The sequence below is a fragment of the Centroberyx gerrardi genome, chromosome 12, assembly GCF_048128805.1.
Source record: "Centroberyx gerrardi isolate f3 chromosome 12, fCenGer3.hap1.cur.20231027, whole genome shotgun sequence".
NCBI classification, from domain to species: Eukaryota; Metazoa; Chordata; class Actinopteri; order Beryciformes; family Berycidae; genus Centroberyx; species Centroberyx gerrardi.
The window spans coordinates 10,614,205-10,630,672 of record NC_136008.1 but is presented as its reverse complement, the minus strand read 5'-3'; the positions used below and the strand labels follow the sequence as shown (position 1 = coordinate 10,630,672).

At 40.0% G+C, this 16,468-nt stretch overlaps 2 protein-coding genes across 2 annotated transcripts; one reads left to right on the top strand and one right to left on the bottom strand.

Annotated features, from left to right (window-relative positions):
- The first annotated feature begins 257 nt into the window (after positions 1–257).
- tomm40 (translocase of outer mitochondrial membrane 40 homolog (yeast)) lies at positions 258–4,919 on the top strand. The gene is made up of 10 exons (XM_071908513.1): positions 258–348; positions 1,082–1,299; positions 1,491–1,558; positions 1,659–1,751; positions 1,878–1,979; positions 2,110–2,215; positions 2,886–3,008; positions 3,881–3,957; positions 4,192–4,294; positions 4,408–4,919. The coding sequence occupies exons 2-10, from the start codon at positions 1,083–1,085 to the stop codon at positions 4,545–4,547; spliced, it is 1,029 nt and encodes a 342-aa protein (XP_071764614.1). The 5' UTR covers positions 258–348; position 1,082; the 3' UTR covers positions 4,548–4,919.
- Positions 4,920–5,963: 1,044 nt separating this feature from the next.
- LOC139918950 (meprin A subunit beta-like) lies at positions 5,964–12,402 on the bottom strand. Its single transcript, XM_071908495.2, has 12 exons — positions 12,270–12,402; positions 11,409–11,526; positions 10,745–10,923; positions 10,429–10,647; positions 9,440–9,604; positions 9,226–9,252; positions 8,214–8,438; positions 7,563–8,015; positions 7,169–7,342; positions 6,895–7,000; positions 6,713–6,763; positions 5,964–6,521 (listed from the first exon to the last, which is right to left on the bottom strand). The coding sequence occupies exons 1-12, from the start codon at positions 12,385–12,387 to the stop codon at positions 6,443–6,445; spliced, it is 1,914 nt and encodes a 637-aa protein (XP_071764596.1). The 5' UTR covers positions 12,388–12,402; the 3' UTR covers positions 5,964–6,442.
- Between the last annotated feature and the right edge of the window lie 4,066 nt (positions 12,403–16,468).

The following is a 16,468-nucleotide window of genomic DNA, read 5'->3' as shown; positions in this document are numbered from 1 at the left end:
GAATATTTGAATTTGACTGATCTGGAAAGTGGAAATGTCTCTGAAAGGCCGCATGCATGTTCAGGTAAAAGGAATGTAACCTCCTAGCCCCAAAAGATAGGTGTACCCTTGGAATGTCATTCAGCAGGAGATTGAATAAACCGAGTGAGGAGCGAATGAAGCACGTTGCACGTGATCAGAAGCGGGCTATCCCAGCGATTGTCTTGGCCAATAGTGATGGAGTTCAGATGTACAGTAGCCAATCCCCGGCTCAATCACCGGGAATGGGCGGGCAAACGTCAACTACGGTCACGGACGTTGTCGTGAACTTTGCCGGTGTTGAATTACCCCCGGACCCGAACCGTCAACGTGAGTAAACCATTACATTTTATGGGTAATTACGTGATATGAAGACTATTGATACGCCAATTTGTTGTCCATTTTTTTGCTTAATTACTCAGTTTCTGATACAGAGGCGCAGTGAACTCATGGTCACCTCCACTTGGCTAGCTAGCTAGCTAACCCTGCTAAGCTTGCATTGGCTATCGCAGGTTAATTAATGCTAGCAAGACAGTTTTGCTGGTTGCTGGTTAATCTCCAAATGTGAGTTTTGTGGCAAACCTCAAAATGCAACTAGGTGGCAGATCAGCTTTGATTACCATATGCCTAAACAACTGTGGTCTAAGTTATTTGACTGTGTCTGACTAAGTTGGGCCTTGCAGCCAACCATGGCTCAGCTGCTAGTTACTGTCAGGACAGTGGGGAAAGATCACTTAGCTTATGGTAGCCGAAGAGATTCAAGTTAGCGGAAAGCGTCTTAGCTAACGTTGTTATAGCTAACAATGGCCATGTGCAGCCACTCCTGCATCTTGAAGAGTGGGTGTGTTAAGCTAACGTGAACGCACTGAGCACCGGCAATGCTAGGTAATGTAGTTACTAAACCTGTTAATTAGTTAGCTCGCCGCTCATGCTTTTGTGAGTCCATGTGTGTTAACCTTGGCTTTTCCCATTTTGAGTTTGTCAAAACTATTCAACGGACTCTCCCCTTAAAATGATCCCTTTTCCACCTGACCACCTCCATCTCTCTGTTATATTCTCATAGTATGGGCAGTGTGTTGGCTGCCACCTCCCCCAGTCCGGCCCCAGCTGCAGCCGGAGGTGGCCAGGGGGTCCCCGGGTTGGTGTCTGTCCCTCCGGGGTTCACCATGCCCCCAGTGTCTCCCGTCCCTCCAACATCTGCATCCGGCCAGCCAGCAGCAGATTCAGAGTCCTCCCTCCCAAACCCAGGCACATATGAGGAGTGCCACCGCAAATGTAAAGGTTAGATATTTAGCTGATGAATCGAGTGCATCTCATTTTGACTTGTGTGGACTATTCTTGAGCATTCAACTTGTAATTTAATGTGGAAATGCTGTACAGTAATCATAGTATTGGCATGGACTTATCACTTTGTTGTCTATTATCTGGAAGTGTTGAGTTATACGGGTCTCATTTTGTTTTCTGTGTTTCAGAGGTGTTCCCTATGCAGATGGAAGGGGTGCGGTTAGTGGTCAACAAGGGTCTGAGTAACCACTTCCAGGTCAGTTATAGATAGATCCAGTTCATCTGCTGTTGCACATAGTTTTGGTCTCAGTGTTATTAATGTGACTTAACATAAACCTTGTGCTGTGTCTTCACAGGTCAGCCATACTGTAACCCTCAGTACCCTGGGCGAATCTGGCTACCGATTCGGTGCCACCTACGTAGGAACTAAACAGACTGGACCCACAGAGGTAATGACCATCACCATTTCCATCCCTTTCATAACCCCTCAAGCTCTTGAAAAACAGATGACATAGCTTTGCGTACACAATTTGAAAGTTGATAGATGAACAAAAGTGTTTTTTGTTCCCCTTTAGTCGTTCCCAGTCATGGTGGGAGACATGGACAACACTGGCAGTCTGAATTCCCAGATCATCCACCAGCTAACAACTGCTGTGCGCTCCAAAATAGCCATCCAGGTATGCAGACTTCTAGAGGGAATTGGCTTTCAGATGTTGGCTGTTGGAGTCTGTTTTTTCAACATGTTCAGTCTCAATGACACAGTGTAATTGTCCTCTCAGAATATACATGCTGTTGTGTGTGTTGCAGACTCAACAGCACAAGTTTGTGAACTGGCAGTGCGACATGGAGTACCGTGGGGATAACTTCACCTCCGCTGTAACATTTGGAAATCCAGACATCCTTGTTGGATCTGGTATGATTATTTAATTTCTCAAATTTATAGTGGAGGCTTTGTTGAGAGCATGGGTGATTCCCAAGTACAACAAATGAGTTTGCATGAGAGTGAGATAGGAGAGGCTTAATAACCTTTGTAGTAAGTGTTGCTGGTGCTCTTTTCCCTCGCTCATTTGATTTGAATTGAATTAAAGTGTAATTTTAGCTTCTCTCTGCCTACTGAGCAATTTTGAAAAATGCAAGAAAGTGTGCGTGAAGAGCAGGGGATAGGATTAGGGATAGGAGGGGGTTTGGGGTTGGTCTGGGTTGGTGAGAAGAAGAATGGGATGTAGTGTTTGTGGGCATGTGCACGCGCTGAATGGGCTGGGGAGGTAACATTTTTCTTACCAAGTGACGCATCTTAGGACAATTGTCCTTGAACACGGCTGCCTTTCCCACTGAACACCAGCTCCTCATTTTAACCACCAAAGGGCAAACTGATCAAGGTTTAGTGAGATAAATACGGCACCAGCACATTTTCGCTCATATGTTGACTATATGACTGCCGTTGTATTTCATAACTAAATGGTACTAAATAGCAGTGTTTGGGTTAGGGTTTTAGGTGTTTTAGTGTGGAGTAACTCTTTAAGATGAACTTGGTAATGCTGAAGATGATAATGGAAGCAGTTTTAATGGTTGTTTTTCTTCAGGTATTTTGGTGGCCCACTACCTCCAGTCCATCACACCAGCGCTGGCTCTGGGTGGCGAGCTGGTCTACCACAGGAGACCAGGGGAGGAGGGAGCCGTCACCTCCCTCATGGGCAGGTACACCGGTAAGGCCAACAATGCACCCTGCGTTTTTTGCACCTCACACTGTAAGACTGCATCAATTAAGTATTTAGCTACCAAGAGTCAAAAGGTTAAAGAAATCTTTCAGGGACTATCTGAAGTTCAAATGGTATCGGCTGCTCTCAGTTATGCCCCACAAAGTCGAGAGCTTTTGAATGCACCCCAAGTCACAACTCAAATATAGAGAAACACCCAAGAAATGTAAGTTGGTTTATTCTTCAGATGCAACTATTTGTCACTGTAAAAAAAAATGTATAGGTAAACACTACACCACTTCCCCCTCTGCTAATAATGTCAGCTAAAATTCCATGTGTGGTTACTTTGATAAAGTTGACAAATTAGGTTTGTGGTTCAACTCTGGCTAATAGTGCTGGTGCGGTATTTTGTGAATGCATGTGTGCTGTGCTTTGTTTTTATTGAGAGAGCATGATAAATGGGAGCTGTGCGCGTGTTTATGTTTTGTGTTTTGTCGGAGTAATAAAATGGTCTGTTAGACCTCTACGCATATGTCATAAGATATAACAGGCTGTTCAGCATGTAATTCCTTTTGAGGGACACTTTTTGCAACTCAAAATTTGCGCTCTTGAGAGGGAGACAGAGAGATGTAAACTACTGACCATCTGCAGGTCTGGGATTGTGCGACAGCCATTGATAATTGGCCATAATGTCTAAGCAACTAAGGGCTGGTCTCATAGTCTTGGGTGTGATCCCTGCCTGTCATACCAGCTCTAGGTCATTGTCCTGGAAAATTATTTCTTAAAGAGCGAGAAACTTGAGTGATGCTTTGTTCCATTGCAGCTATTGTATTTATATATTTTTTTATCTCTTTAATGTGTGAATGAATCTTTTCACTCAGGTGACAATTATGTTGCTACGTTGACTCTGGGAGGAGCAGGAGCCCACGCTACATACTATCACAAAGCCAATGACCAGGTACCTAGCTTGTTACACACATTCAGACTTTAGGTTTCATTCTCACTCAAGTGTAAAGGATTACTCCTTTTTTGACAGCATGGTGTAATATGGCTGAAATGACTGTTGGTCAATATCTAGTTGGTGTGTGTGTATTTCTGTTGTACTTGTGGTGTTGGTCCGTCTCACTTAACAGTTCAACTGCAGTATCTGGTGAGGGGTTCTCATATTAAATCCTGTCTTTTATTGTTCTAGTTGCAGATAGGAGTTGAATTTGAGGCCAGCACAAGGATGCAAGACACCACAACATCTTTTGGTTACCAGCTGGACCTTCCAAAAGCTAACTTGCTCTTTAAAGGTAAATTGATATGAACGCACACACGGACACAACATAACAGTACAGTGACAGTTTACTTGTTTTTTTAAATCTAATCCTCCCTCCACTGCTCCCTCCCTATCTCTGTGTTGCAGGTACAGTTGACAGTAACTGGGTGGTTGGGGCAACGCTGGAAAAGAAACTTGTGCCCCTGCCCCTCACACTGGCACTGGGGGCCTTCCTCAACCACCGCAAGAACAAGTTCCAGTGTGGCTTCAGTGTCACCATTGGCTAGAGGGCCGTGGGCCACCCCGAGCCAGATCACAGGCCTCTGCTTGGACCGGCACAGAGACACACAGGGACCTGGACTGACTTTTAGAAACCGGATTCAGAGACTCTCCGACAACTGTGATTTCTGGGACAGAGAGAGAGAAAGACAACTACAAAGGAGCCAGGACTGGCCAAGCCATGCCTACATACTGTAGCACAAATGTCTATTTCCTTTATGGTGTATTGGATATACCCAGAGGCTAGAGTGATATAAGACAAAGAGAGAGCATCAGGCGATGCATGAGAACATGTGATGTTAAAATCAAAATAAGTGGTTAGACTTAATATATGGTGATGAATTATGATGGATCGAAAATAAACGTGATTGCTTTTGTAACACAGGATGTTTGTGGTTTATAGAAGACTAGGTAAGTCTTGGCCTATCTGACCCCTAGTGGTTGTGAGGAAGCATGGCACTGTCTACAGACAACACACTGAACCAGGATCATTCACTCGCCTCCTCTCTCCAATACGGCAGAACTGTGTAGGCTGCTTTGCATCTATGACACTTGTTACCCATGGTCCTTGGTTCAAGCTGAGGTGATTTTATGTTGCTGGAACATACCGAGAAATTCTGACTCTGGTTGAATGATTGTGAATTTATTTGCAGACCCTTGCAATTTCCACATCTCCATAATTTATAGGAAAAAGAAATAAACGTCTGCAAGATAGTCAATGTCACCATATGAAAAAAAGTTTGAGTGGCCCCAAAGGGATCCTTAAGTGAAGAACAATACAAACACTATCTTATAAAGGGAAATACGATTCAACTCTTAATACTGCCCATAATGAACTACATTGATGTTACTCACAACAGCAGTAGTGTTGACAGCAGTAATTGGTAAGGATGGGAAGTTTCCAAAGGGTCAGCTGATTCTCTGCGGGTTTCAGGACACTTATGTGGTCATATGATTTAAGAGAAGTTCCTGATTATTAAGTAATTAGCCTATACTTGTTGGATGTTCCATCACACATAAAACAGCTAGTCAAAGATCTCTCCTATCTATACCCTTCCCAGCCAAATTAAATTTTGAGGGTCATAATATTGCCAAGATAAGGATTCTATTAACATTCATTGATGCCCAGAAATTTGGCCAGTTTGATGCTTCAAATTACCCCTACAGCCTTTTAAACATGCTATACAGCATGATACTGACTCATTTGATGTAATTTTAATTTGATTTGAACGTCATTTCAACCATTAATTTGTTTTAGCGTCTGGTGAATGTGTAATGCTCGGTCCTCCATCAAAAATAAATGCATCCATATTCAGCACACTTAAACCATGCATTACAACTGTCAAGGTGGATCAATTCTCATATTCTCATCTGGGAATATACAGTATGTTGTTTTTGTCACAATATGTTGTATAGACAATAGATGCTGCTGTGCAAGAAACTTTTATTTGAAGCATTCCAAAGAAATATCATGATGCAAGAAATCCCACAAATTACTGTTCAAGATAAACCCCCAAAACATAATCCAAACAGAAACAAGTATGGCTCCACCACCAAAAATGAAAACATGGGATTGTAGAACTTTTCTTAAATTCTCATATGTGCCGTTATAGCATCAAAGACTACAATACAGGGATAGCTACCATAGAAATTCCCAATCCTACGTGTATCCAGTATCTAAGTGTCTACACAATCATCCTTTCCATCTGCTTTTTTTTTTTTTTTTTTTAGATTAGCCTGTTAAATAACATGTGAAACCACTTAAGGTCATGACAAATTATTTTCAAAATGTCTCTCTACTGAATAAAAATTGAGAAAAAACACTCCTGAGAAAGTCTGCCAGTGGCAAGTTTCTGATTCAGTCCATATGTAGAGGTGAGATGTGGATTGGAGGAAACACACATCAAGGTGCCAGTAGCATCAGAACAGGCAGGAGGATGAGCAGGGGGGAGGACACCAATCCGGGAGAGAATCCAAAAATGCTACAGCAGGAAGAAATTAATGGATTAAATAAAATAGTATTAGTACTTACAACTCAAAGAACTAATGTAGCTTTGCTGGTCTGTGCGACAAAAGCGCAAAAATCTTAATTTAAACATCACCTATATATATCTTGAGACAGATTAAGTGACAAATCATTAGGTGTGAAAAATGTGCAGCTATATATGAGCACCTGTTGTCGTCCTCTGTTGTTGTTTGAGGTGGGCGGGTGGTGGTCAGGGGCCTGCAGAAGGCATAGCATCGTTTGAATGGTATATTCAGTTTTCATCAAGTGTTGATGTGAAAAATGAGATATATTGTTTTTTTACTGCTGAAAAATGTATCCCAACGCTAATAACAAAAACATTGTCCTACCGTGAGCCACATGGGCCTACATCCATCACTTTAGGAGGATGTGTAATCTTCATTGGTGGCCGTTTGGCACATGGAAGAGCGCTGGCGTTAGCAAGAATGGAGATATCTAAGGAGGAGAGGGAAGTTACTGTAAGATAATGTCAGACTGTAAAGCTTCCAGTCAGGTGTAAAAGTCATTTAAAAGCTACAAATCAACTTTTATTCTTGGAAAAACCCCAAGCGGAATCAGTCATAGAATCAAAGCTGGCAGTGAAGACATCTTTTGTCTGCCTACCTTGGAAGCTGAAGAGCAAAACAAGGCTCCCTCCCTTGAGGAAGTCTCTGGACTTCATGTCCTCCAGTACTCCAAAGTACCTTCTTCCAAACAGAGGGCCGGCAAAGTAAGTCTGATTATTCTCATCGACATATTCGGTTCCAGTGGTACGAGGGTTATCCCAAAGATAGTCACCTGTTTACAGAAGGTATATAGAACATAAAAAGTAAATAACCTCAAAGGAAATACTGTAATATAGGCTAAGTTATGTTTTTAATAACTAATCTCTATTTTATCTGTATTAAAGATTTAGTAGTACATTTTTTGGTATTCTTAGAATTTCTGTTTAAGTGGTGACTTTCTTTAAGATTTCATGCATTTTTGGAGCATTTCATCCAGCTTTTCTGAAGCTCACCATCAGCAGCGATCTCAGTTGGATCAGTGGCGATGCTCATTTGCTTGGACATCTGCAGTTGGATGTTGGGGTTCTGATCCAGCATTACAAAGGTCGCCTGCCTCCATGGGCAAGGCCACTCCAGCTGGTCATCATAGTCACCAGACACCAGGCTCACAAACATCCCAAAATAACTTCCGTAAAACTCTATCGCCACCTGGTAGGCGTACCCGCCTGCGGAGTACTGGCGTGGGCTGAACAAATTACTTCCGTACGCACTATTGGTCAGACGTTCCTCAAAGTCATTAATCTGCCAGGTCAGATGTGGACACTCGGTCTCAGATAGGTTGATGTCATCGATCGAGAAGCCTCCTGAAGAGTCTCCTGCTCCTTTACGAACCTCAAACTCCACCTGGAAGTGCGTGGCGGCATCCAGGGGAACATGGTGGAGCTGCCAATGAGATGTTGGCGGACCTGGAGGGAGGATCTTAGCAATTATAATATGTGCTGTGACTGTGATGACTACATTCAATTATTTGAATGACACACGGTGCACTAGATCAGATACAGCCTGAATGCAAACTATGATAAATCACAATAAAAGAGTCTCCTCAGAGTCTAAATACCATTCAGAGCAGATGATAGCAGATAATCGTGCAACATGACATTTACCAGTGATCTGTCCCATGAGGCGTAGCTGTCCTCTAGAGTCCGTCTCGTCCTTGAACTCTCTGATCCAGATGTTGAGCTGGTCTGACTCGCTGCCGCTGTGGAAGTAGTAGAACTGGAGACACTGGACGTGACACTCCCTGCTGGGGTTCATCCTCTTAGTCTCCAGCCAGGCGGAGTCTCCCTCCTGACCGGATTCTGTGCTGGCATGCATGAAGTAACCTGCATCTTGAAATAGAATGGCATAGACTAGTGTTATTGTATTGGGGCGGATTGGACTGTGTCCGTCTGTCTGACCGTGAGATCTCAAACACCACTAGTTCAATTTTTTTTAATGAAACTTGACTTGAAGGAATGACGCATTTTGGCACTGTGTTCCAGCATTTAAAAAATTCCACTAACTGACCTAATTTGGGCGCTATGATTACAGGTCAGATTTTTAAATTCAAATATGATATATATTTCAGACCATTGTCCGATTTTTGACTAAACTTGGAGGGATGATGTATTTCTGCACTGGGTTCTGGCATTAAAAACATTACTTATACTATTTGCCCTGATGGGGCGCTACAATTGAAATTTCTAACTTTGAGAGGCCTTAACTTGCTACACACATCCAGCAATCCTTACAAATTACACCGATTGGCCTAATTGGGGCGCTTCAATTAAAGTTCAAAATTTTTAACTCAAATGCGAAATCTGCTGGTTCAATTTTGATGAAACTTGGAGGGAGGGATGATGCATTTTGGCACTGTGTTCTGGCATTTAAAAATATATACTGATTGGCATGATGTGGATGCTATAAATAACTGCCAAAATGTCAACTGTTACACCTCCAGTCCAACTTTGGTGAAACTTGAAGGGATGATGCATCTTGTGACTTATTGGCCCAAGAGGTTCCTGCATCATTTGTGCGGGGCGGCTTATTCAGTTTGGATTGTTTATATGAAAGTTTACTGAGCACAACAGACTATATTCTGTTTAATTTGAATTGCCAAAGGTATTGGGCACATACCTTGATGTGGTGCTGCTGTGGCATTAACTGCAGAGAAAAGAGAGAATTAATAGTTGTCATCAAAGAAAGTGGATGCCAATAATTTTAGAACAATCATGCAAGTCTTTTGAGTGATATGCATTTAGAGGAAGTGAAAAAATAATTGTAAAATTCTCTTTGGAGAAAAAACTTTATGAATTATAGGATCAAAGTCAGTTTCATTTTGAAATCTTACCATTTTCAGGCCTGGCACTAGGTAGGCTGGTGTGGTCAGTGCTAGGACCCCCAACAACATGCGTTACCCTTTCCCAGTCGCTCCCTCCACTCTTTGAACAGCGTTTCATTCCACAGATGGTCTCATTGTAAAAGCCGCAGTACATCTTAAATGCAATGGTTGACTCTGTGTAGGTGTATGAAGAACACGGGATACAAGAATATTACCTGTTTTGGTCAAATAAAACCTAAACATTAAGACCTCACAACATATTTATGTGCTCTGCAGGAACAGAAAATGGGATAAATTGCACAATAGTAGTGATTGCTGGGGGATACAAATTAATGTCAGCACCCATATTCACTATATGGCCAAAAGTATGCAGACACCCCTTGTCAATCTTCCTGGAAATAGTCTCATTCGTTTATGGTAATTATACTAATACCTCAAACATAATGCTGGTAATGATTTGTTGATGTTCAAATGTTACACCTAACTCTTAATCTGCAACAACGGCTAGTGTGCAAGACACACACAAAAATGTGGGTTGGAGAATAATGCATAAAAGCTTATTCCATATACATTCTACCAGTTCCATATACCATATACAGTGGGGACTTGATAGTAGAGTCGTAGGCTTTAACATTTTGAACATACAGTATATGATGAACACAAATGATTATATTGAATATATCGGTCATCCAAAATTGCAAGTTGCCCTGGTAACCAACTGGGGTACACCATGCAGTTTGTATTGGTGAATATGAATTATTGTGTCCCATAGCCGGATACAAGATAGTCCCATCCCCAAATCTTCAGCGAGAGTCAGTCGGACTCTGATAGTCCCAATAATTACTTTCTGTGGATAACGGCACGTCATGTTCATGAACACTGATTTAACTTGGTCATAGGACTAACAGTGAATTCTTAAACTAGGTGTCATCACCCTTTAACTAATTGTGCTTTACATATATTTGCAAAAGACACCTTGAATATTCAATGGCACTTACCGCATCTGTAGAGGCGGTTCAGCTTGAGCATGTCATCGGGACTCACTTCCAGTCTTTGACCAATCACGTCCTGGAATTTTGGGTCTTTGGTGATAATGGTAGACCCATTGCCATTGCTAAATGCATTTTTGCCATAGTGCATCACTGAGTTGTAGTCGTATGCGACTCCCTGGGTGCTGCTGTATTTTTTGCTAACTTTTCCAAAATTATTCTCTTTACCTAGAGACACATAAAATCATCAATTACCTCACCACCCTAAAGTAATAATTTGTGACGGCAATGAATAAGAATATCAGAATCAGAGTCTTAATCAAACCTTCTTGGATGTTTTCGGACACAATGATTACATGATCATCTCTGTCATATCTGGACTGTTCGTGAAAGAAGCCAAGAGCATGGAGAAATTCATGTTCAACGGTGGAAATTGTATCACAATATTTTCCGATGGAGAGGACCTGTCCATTGAGAGACACTTGCCCAATGTATGAGAAACATCTAAAAAGGAAAAGGCACTCATCATAAATTTCACATTTACTCATATCACTGATAAGCCAGCAAGTTACTTTAACTAGTTTACATACTTTTAATTCAACTGTCTTGGTCAAATATTACACTACTATTTGAAAAAAATCTTGCTGGAGGTTTAATCAGGTTTAATCCCAGCAGCCACAATGTGTCATATTGTATCTTTATTGACACTAAACCTGCTCATTCACTGTCCGAGTCCCTTTGGGTAAGAGCATCAGCTAAATGACTAAAATGTAAATACTTTTATCTAGAGCTTACATAAACAACATAGGGCTCCTTGAATGATGGAATATGCAATAGGAGATTTTAAATGTCATGTGCATGGTGTGCATGATGAAATTTCATTCACAAATGTATGCAAACCAGTATAAGCAAAGCAATGCAAAACAACAACAACAGCAACAAAAAATATTGTTATCACAGTTATAAGCTATTGGTGGGACAATACGTACCCGCCTAACTTCTGGACAGAAATGTAATAGTCCTCAGAGTCCCTGGGTTTGAAGTCAATGCATGACTTCAGTCTGAAATGGTCAAAGGCTCTCAGGATGACTCCTCTAGCATTCATCTCTTCAGTATGAGTTCATTGGTGATGCCAAGGTTGTGTTAAAGAGATGAATGGTCCATGCAATGATAAAATAAAAGGAATGTGAGACAATGAAATGGATGGATGAGGTTCATGTCCCTGGTAGTGATCAAACAAGTGCGCTGGTGCTTTCTAGTAGGGATGGGACGATATAGTTAAATTCAATATATCGCAATACAATAATGTGACAATACTTATCGTGGGGCAGAAAAAAGAATCGCTATATCAGCTCCATTTTATTCTGCTGTAGAAATCACAATTGAGACGGCTCGCCCATCACAATTTCACAAGCTCTCCATCAAAATTATATTATTTGCACTTTGTAATGACATTTTTATATTATTGTTTACATGTTTACATTCTAGCAAGCCAATGCCATTGATAGAACATTTCTGAGTTATTTTTCTCACAAATTTCTGACTTTAATCTTCTGTTTTTTTTTCTCAGAGTATTACACCCCTCCCCCTGGCTGTGGTAAAAAAAAAAACAACAACCCGATAATGGCCCAAATATTTTCGTAAGTGTGCAAAGAGTTGGCCTGCAGCAAGAACTTGCAGGACAGGTGAGTCTTGAGGACTGGGTTGAGAAACACTATACAGGACATACCGTAATTCAGTGCGCATTGCAAAAACACACAAAGCATAACTCACAGAGCCGACTTTTATAGAGCTGCTCCACCTGAGCATCTAATAATGATGTGCTGAGTCACTGTGCAGACAAAATTTACCAAGGTCGTTTTCCAAGACATATGGGACTGGGGATGTCCATAGTTGACTCTCATAAATAATGGTGCTCCTTTGGGTGCCCTTCAAGAATATATAAGAAATGTAAGTCCACACATACATCAGTTTTATATTTTAATGATTTACCTATACACAATGTTAAACTTACCACCATAATATCACCGTCATATAACTTTGGATCTGTAATACAAAGCAGAGAAAAGTGAATATGTTTCCAAGGAAATCCGTACAAGCATTTAATGGCACATGATGTGACTGATGAAGCCTCCACACACTGCTCTCTTTCAAATCCCATTTTGTTTAACTTTACCCTTGTTTATTTCAGTTATGTCCTTCTCGTCACCAATTTCTGGAAAAAAAAGAGAGAGGAAATGCAGCTTTGTGAACTTGCAGATGAAGTAACTAGATGGATAGATGCTTGCCTTGCACTGAGCTATGAAGTCAAACCAGCTAAAATGAAGAAAAGCTTACCCTTTTTCCTTCGTTCAGGCTGTTAGAAAAACACATCATATCATATCAACATATGTTTTGAGCCATAACACAAATGAGGGTTCTTAGAAAACACTAATCAAATCATTATCAATTTAATTCTCAAAAGAAAAATTACAGGACTTTTGTACCATTTTCTCTTATTATCAGGAGACGCTGATTCTTATTCATTTTAAAAAACACATTTTGATTAAAATTAGATAAAATAAAATAGATAATGAATTTACAGAAGGTACAACAAAAAAGTAACTCTTACCATGGAGAATGTTGATGAGACTGCCAAGCTCACCACAAGGAGAACATAGGTATTCATCCTCTTTACAGTATGTCTTGGGCCAGACTTACTTTGTACAACAGAGGCTATGTAAAAAAAAATAAAAAAATAAAAAAAGGAAGATCCACACATATATTATTATTGAAATGTATTTTGTTGAATATCATAGTATCTTCATTTGATAATATTCATAACAAATCAAATTAAGCCACTATAATATCCAACAAAATGCATTTGATTTGTTCAAAACAAATTAGGAATATCACAACACAAACTTCAAATCATCAATTTATTAATTACGAAAGTGCTTTCCATAAAATCTGTATTTATGTAGGTAAGAGGACAGAAAATGTTATCTTATTGATAATGTTTACCTTCTGCCAGCCTGTTGGTTGAGTGTGTCTCTTCCTCGACTGAACCCAAGAAGCTTTGAAGTGCTGTATATGGAGGAAAGCGTTCAACGTGCGGGCAAGTTCGCTCTCTTCAGAAAATCCAAACAGGTTTTACATCACGTTCTAGAGTGTAATTTTACAGATATTTTTGGTGCTCTCTACCCTGAATATTTCTGCCTTTGTCCCCTTGAAGTTACAAAATGATTGCTTGGCTTCAAGTAGATAGTTAAGACAGAAACCTCAATCATCGCATGCTTTGTCTGTCTGCATTATTATCAGCTGATCATCAAGTGGCTGTGAAACGTCAACAACTTATCAGTGGAAAATCCCTTGGTCCAAAGCTAAAATATTCAGCCATGTTATTATTAAGTTAAATACAAATACAGTTTAAGTTCTGACAGAGTTAAACACAGCAGTCAAATGAATTATACCAATGATGCTAAAAATGTATTGTGTTGTGTTCATTTTTATCTTTTGATTTGATCATTAGTTGGTCATGACGCATCTCTTTTAATTTGACAGTAAATGAAACTTATTGTACTCTATGTCATGCAAAAGACAAAGGCAAAGTGTCATGTAATGCATAAAAAGTCAGATGATTGATGTCAAAATGGAAACTATTCATATTTTCAGGGTCTGCTGACCACAAACCTGTTTTCTGTTTTCTGCAGCTGAATAGGATCTGTCATCTGTTGTGACACTAGCTGCTGCAAACTATTTTTTGCAGATAAAGAGCTAAAGCTGTCATTATGTTCCTGTACAGAATCTCCGGCGCCTTACACGTGTCCTGACCCTCTGAGGTGCGGCACATTTTCTTCATTTACTGAAATCCAACCCATTTAACTGCTATAAACCACCCATTATGTTTCAGTGACATTGTATGCTAGTTTGTGCAATTAGATATTTATGCTGTGAGGCTAGATATTTGATATAGTCATCATTTGTTTACACAAAATAATAGCACAATCCTATTATTTTGTGTAAACAAATGATGACTATATCAAATTTGTGAATAAGTTTGATTAAGATGAAATTATGACATTCAGCCAGACTTCATTCATATTGACTTTTTAAACACTATCTTTCTTGTTGTAAAGCACTTTGTAACTAAGTTTTGAAAAGTGCCATATAAATAAAGTTAAGTTTAATATTATTGTCCATTGTGTGGTAGGGTGCAGCATAGTCTGACCTGGAGCCACCTGCTAATGGAAAATGTTTCAGCGAAGCAGCCCAATTATAACATGATTTAATATGAATAGTTTCATGCCAAAATAAGATATCAATGTGACACCTGACAAAATGCAGTCATAAAAGTATTATAGAAGTTACTAACAATCTGAAGACCTTTACTTACAATATAACAACATAGTAGGACATGTGAGTAAATGTATTTTTGGAAATATCAAATCCTGTGTATTGCCAAATGAAATGTATAGATAGTGAGTTACCTTCCATTTAGGTAGAAGAGATAATGCAAAAACAAATATGCAGGTACCAAGGTACCACTTAGCTTTCATTTTTTTCTCACATTTTAATATGCATTCAATCTATTCTAAGTCTCTATTAAGGAGAAACATCTCCTCATCATGCTTTTCTTATTTGTCTCAAGCACTTCTTACAGTTAATGCAGGTGTTTATTCTCATGTGCATCTCTTTATTGCTCTTAAGGGGGGTTTAGGAGAAAGCATTCAGATATAATTGATCCTATATTAATACAATATTGAGATATGCTATAGTTCTTCAGAGATAAACAAAAGGTGATGTTAAGCAAAGGATCTTTCTTCTGAGAAGTCAACATAGTAGCTCTTTCCAGTCTGATACATTCAAATTGACTCTGGCGTTTTGTTAACACTTGCTCAGCCACACAAAATAACAAAGACGAGCACATGCAAGGCTTTGTGTAGGTGTACTGGAGTCACTGGAGGCGGAAAGCATTCTCATAACAAGCAAACAACAAACTATTGCACAACAAAATGGTTGTCAGCAGAAGTCAAATTAGTGTGTGAACTTGTGCCTTGAATCGTGCAACAGATTTTACCAGAAGGCAAACATGCTGTGCCTCAATGAAGACGAAAAGTGAGTCTAACTACAAAATCATGTCACATGAAAAACACAATCAATGGAATGAAATGAAATGAAATGAAAAACTCTGGTTTATGTCTCTGAGAACATTCCCCATAAAAAGCTGCAACTACAACACATGCTACTTCCACAGCTCTACTGGCATTGCTGTAAACACCAATATTATTTACTATTTCACTGGCACCAGTTGGGAACTTATTGCACACTTCACACACTGTAAGCAAACATCACACACACAAATCACATAAGATCTGAAAGCTCTAACTATTAGCAGGTGATTATGATCCACTGATGCCATTTTCAACATCCACCCATTCTTGTAGCAATTGAACAGGTAGCAGACGAGCAGGAGACACAAAGAAGTTATGGAGTGCAGTCCTGATGATAACCGAGGGATGGAAGGATCACCAAAAATTCCTACGACAAAGTAACAAATACATTAAAAGGTAGCACTGCAAAACACATTCAGAGCAATTCCACAACATGAGGAGAGTTAAACTTACCGTGATGGGTTAATTGGCACCGCCTCAGGCCAAAACACAGAGGCGTCTACGTGACCCAGCTTTTGCGCCCAACCTAAAGTATCAGAAACTTAATGAATGTGGCTTTAAGCGTTACACATAAAAGGTGATACAACCAGCCTCACTGAATTAAGATTTTCGATTTATATCATAAAGAATCATAATATTATCAATACACTGTAGCTCAGCACATAGCAGTTCATTTCAAAAGCTCTTAGGACTTACTGTTTAGCACATGGGCCTTTGTCGCGGTTGTTTGGATGTGCAGTAGAGTTGGTTGGTAGAAATTTTGGACATGGTAGAAAGTTTTTATGCTGCAGACTGGAGATATCTAGTGATAATTTGCATGCAGGAGGAAGAGGCAGTTAGGGAAGCCAGGAGATTAGAACAGTTGATTTTCTAGTTCAAGAAAACAGCTTTCCCAA